General features: G+C 54.9%; 1 protein-coding gene across 1 annotated transcript in view; it reads right to left on the bottom strand.

Moving 5' to 3' along the window:
• LOC105825696 (calcium homeostasis endoplasmic reticulum protein) overlaps positions 1-3,032 on the bottom strand; it is an 18,882-nt gene extending 15,850 nt beyond the window's left edge. The window contains exons 1-3 of the mRNA XM_012663579.1: positions 2,940-3,032; positions 2,458-2,631; positions 2,203-2,302 (exon numbers count right to left, since the gene is read on the bottom strand). Of these exons, the coding sequence (XP_012519033.1) occupies positions 2,203-2,302; positions 2,458-2,631; positions 2,940-2,964 (299 nt within the window). The 5' untranslated portion in view covers positions 2,965-3,032. The remainder of the gene's footprint in view (positions 1-2,202; positions 2,303-2,457; positions 2,632-2,939) is intronic.
• Positions 3,033-4,330: the final 1,298 nt, after the last annotated feature.

The raw sequence follows: 4,330 nt of genomic DNA, 5'->3' as shown, positions 1-4,330 counted from the left end.
CATGCCCGGCTAATTTTTTCTATTTTTAGTACAGACGGGGTCTCACTCTTGCTCAGGCTGGTCTTGAACTCCTGACCTTGAGCCATCCTCCCGCCTCGGCCTCCCAGAGTGCTAGGATTACAGGCATGAGCCACCGCACCCGGCCCAAATCGGCGATTTTAAAAAACAAAAACTGGTCCTTTACCACAGAGCTTTCAAAGCTCCATTCCAGAACAGTCCCGAGGTTCAGTCTTCCCACATGACCAGGTTGAAGGGCCAGCTGCACTGTGGCCACCGCTGCTTCAAAACACAGACCCGAAATCTTTCAGGGGCTTCCCCTGAGCTTCCAGGATGAACTCCTGGCCCTGGGGCAAGCCAGCCCTCCCCTCTCTGCGTCCTCACTCTGGACACTCGAAGAATCCCTCCTATTCTGGGCTGCAGCCACCACCAGCTTGGGTGCCCCCTCCCTCCAAGGGCTCTTTACTCTGCATGGAACACTGTTCTCCCCTCATTTCCACCTGACACCAGCCAAGATATCAGCACCCAAAGAAAGCACTTCCTGGCCCCAATCTTCCCTTGCTGTAATCACCTTCTCCTTTCGCTATTATGGCACCGACTCCCAAGTGGCCCCCGATTTCTGACCCTCCAGGGTGGGAAAGGTGGGCGTGGGGTGCCCTCACAGGGAAGGCAGCCCTCGGCTCTGTCACTCAAGCCAAGGCACTGTCTGGGGCTTCTTCCTCCCCTGCCCCGTTATGGCACTATGTCATCGACACCCACCTGGTGCCTGAGTTCAAGGATTCTACCCCTTAACCTCACCTTCCCCCACGTCCATCTCCTCTGACTCAATCCCTGACTTAATCAGCCCCACCATCTCTCACCAGACCAACTGCCCCATTCATGCCCCCCTGCTGGCCTCACTGCTCCCCAGGCTGGTTCCTCCAGCCTGTCCTCCATGCTGGCCACACAAACCCTCTTGTGGCTGCCCACTGCCTTTAACAGTGGTTTTAAACTTGGCATGCTGGGACTAAGGAAGGATTGCTCTAACGACACTTAAGCTGACCCCTTCCCCCAATCTCCAACCTAAACAGGCATCAGAAAAACCCCTGAGCTGAGGGAGAAAAACCAGACTTTCCCCTTTCCCCTAGCATTTGAAACTCTGGATTCAAACCTTCCTCTATACACGTATGTTCCTTTTTTTTTTTTTGGATACAGGGTTTCATTCTGTTGCCTGGGCTAGAGTGTAGTGGCATCATCATAGCTCATCGCAACCTCAAACTCCTGGGCTCAAGTGATCGAGTAGCTGGGACTACAGGTGCACACCACCACGCCTGCCTGGATAATTTTTTTATTTTTTGTAGAGACGGGGTCTCGCCATTGCCCAGACTGGTCTCAAACTCCTGGCCTCAAGTGATCCTCCTGTCTCAGTCTCCCAGAGTGCTAGGATTATAGGCGTGAGCCACGGCGCCCAGCCTCACTCCTCCTTAGGCAACCTGTGGGTCCCCTGCTCCCATACTGATATGGACCTTAGTGAGGACTCAAGTGATCCTCCCCCATCAGCCTCCTGTGCAGTGGGGACTACAGGTTTGAATCACTGCACCCAGCAATACACATACATTCTATGTTCCAGCCATGCTGGGCCTCCCATGGTCATTCTCACAGATCCCTAAACACGATGCTTGTTCAAGTTCCTGCACCTTTGCATCATCCTATGGTCAGCCTTACAAACTTTTTATTGAACACCTACTATGTGCTATGTATTGACCCAAACAAAGTCTGTTTGGCGTCAGGAAGCAACCATCTCTTAATGTCCATCTGACACATTCATTCAAACTACGTATCTAGAGGCTGGGGATTTGCTACTGAACGTGACAGATGTGGAACCTGCCCTCAAGAACTTTACCACCTGGTGATTATTCATCCATTATTCAAAGGCCAGCTGTGCATCGGTCAGAACCCGCATCTTAAACTCAGAGCAGGGCCGGAATCTCGAGGCTCAACTGAGTGAACAAGGATAAACAATTGCCTGGAAATAAAACCCAGCGGAACAATTCTTTTTCCATCTGGACCACAGCCATCTGAAATGCACAAAAACCTCGCAGGACCCACAGAGAGCCCATGGGGGCCGGACAGTGCCTGCCCCGAGGGCTCCAGTCCCGCCTCTATCACTTCCTCCCTGGAAAACACTGAAACAGTCACTATAGTTCTACTGATCTCAGTCCTCACGTCTGCGAAACAAAAGAGGACTCCCAGATCCGGGGCCCAGAGGGACTCGTAACCTCACTCTCCATTACACAAAGACCCGGCAGCCACATGGTGCAGGGCCCTGGGAACAGGGGAAGGGATCCTGAAGGCCGCGCTGCCCCACTTCACGGAGAGAAAGTATGCGATCCAAAAGAAAGCGGTTTATGGCACAGCCCGGACTGGAATCCGAGAAAGGAATCGCTCTAGGGGGCGGCCTGAGAGCTGGAGGGGACTCACGCTGCTGCTGCTCCAGCGCCAGCTTGCACTTGTAGTAACTGTAGAACTCTCCTCCGAACAGAAACGAGAATTTCGGGTTGTCCTTCTGCTTCTCCATTGTCATCTTCTCAAACTCGGGCCCGTTGCGAGCCACGAACTGAGCCAGCTTGTCGATGACATTTCGAAGCTCCTGGTCTGGAGAACGGAGAAAAGACCACGCGAGGCGTCAGCGAGGATAGCCCAAACCCGGGGGCCCTGGCGCCCCGGCCCCCGTCCGCCCTGCTGGGAACCCTAAGGGTGGACCTTGAAGAGGCCGCCCTTGTACGGGTCCCGATACGGGCCACACGCTCGCCGGGAATGCGGGGACCCACGGGAGAGGCCGCAGGCGAAACCGCGAGGCCGAGCCCCGCCCCCTCCCAGGCCCGAGAACTCCGGGAGGCGGGTCCCGCCAACAGGGGATTCCAGGGAGAGAGAAACGGTCTCTGGGCCGGCCTGGGCCTCACCATCGGGCGGCAGAGGCATCTCCATGGCTCCGGCCGCGGGGAACGTCCTCCGGCGCCTCACGATCGCCCACCAGCGCCGTCTGCGGAAGCCGGCCGGAAGTGGCGCGAGGGGGCCGTTTACGGCTGGTTATGCGAGCCGCTTCCGCCCGCCACTTACGGCCGTCGCCGGGAAACCCCGGAAGTGAGGGCAGGAGGCGGGCGGGAAGAAGCCGCACAAGGCCCGGCTTGCGGGAGGGGCTAGCGATGCGCATGCGCATGGGCTTCCCTCGCGCGTGCGCAGAGCTGCCTCTTGGCGCGCGACGCGCGGAACACCTGGAATGTCGCGGGCGGCAGTTGGCGGCGGCTGGAGCGTCCCCACAGGCTTCCGTCGTAGGCGAGGGGGTGGCCGGGCGCTGTCTCCGCGCGACCGGGGGTCTGGGGAGTTCCTTCCCGGGTCTCTGTTTTCTCCTTGCGGGTACAGCGAGGAGGCTACGAGGTGAGGTACGTGCGGGAGGTCCCCGGGCTGCAGCGCCGGTCACACCCTCCCCAGCCGGCCCGGAGGGGGAGCAGAACTGGGAGGCAACCGGCTTGGGGGCATTGGAACTGGGCATATTTAGATTCAAAAGCTCTTCCTCGGTTTCTTCCGCTCCACCGTTTGGGGCAAGGGAACTCCCACCCTCCCCCGATCTCAAACTGCTGGCCTAGGGGGCGCAGCGCTTTCCTAAAAGGTGCAGTTACGTTGCTTGTAAAGTGAAGCCAACACTTGTGAATTGTGGGGAAAGATAACTAAAATCAACAAACTTCTGCTGTGGACTTCTCCTGTAATCTGACTCTCTTGAAATGGCCATTGCCAACCCTAGGTTGGCTATACCTATTTTTTTTTCCTAGGGCAAATTGATGCAGACGTGTTTTAGATTCTTTTCTTTTTTATTTTTACAATATTTTTCATCAGACACTTATGGATTATCTACTGTATGCCAAGTACTGCTCTGGGGTGGGGATCGGCAAACTTTTTCTATTAAAGGGCTGAAGAACAAATATTTTAGACTTTTTTGGCTAGGAAGCAAGATTGAGGATCTTATTTAGTTATTTATGTAACCAGAGAGAAATGTCCATAAAATTTATATTGGTTAAATTAAAAATATAACTGAGTACAGTTTCTTAAATACAGGTTGCTGTGGTTTGAATGTTTATCCCTCATGATTGGGTTAATCCATTTATGGATTAATGGGTTAATGGATTATCATGGGAGTGGGGCTGGTGGCTCTGTAAGAAGAGGAAGAGATCTGAGCTAGCAGGCTCAGCCCCCTGCCCACGTGATTACCTTTGCCACCTTGGGACTGCAGAGTCCCCATCAACAAAAAGGCCCTCACTGGATGCAAACTCTTGACCTTGGACTACCCAGCCTCCAA

Source organism: Propithecus coquereli, unplaced genomic scaffold, assembly GCF_000956105.1.
Source record: "Propithecus coquereli isolate 6110/MARCELLA unplaced genomic scaffold, Pcoq_1.0 Scaffold811, whole genome shotgun sequence".
In the NCBI taxonomy this organism is placed as follows: domain Eukaryota; kingdom Metazoa; phylum Chordata; class Mammalia; order Primates; family Indriidae; genus Propithecus; species Propithecus coquereli.
This window is presented reverse-complemented; position numbering and strand designations above follow the sequence as displayed.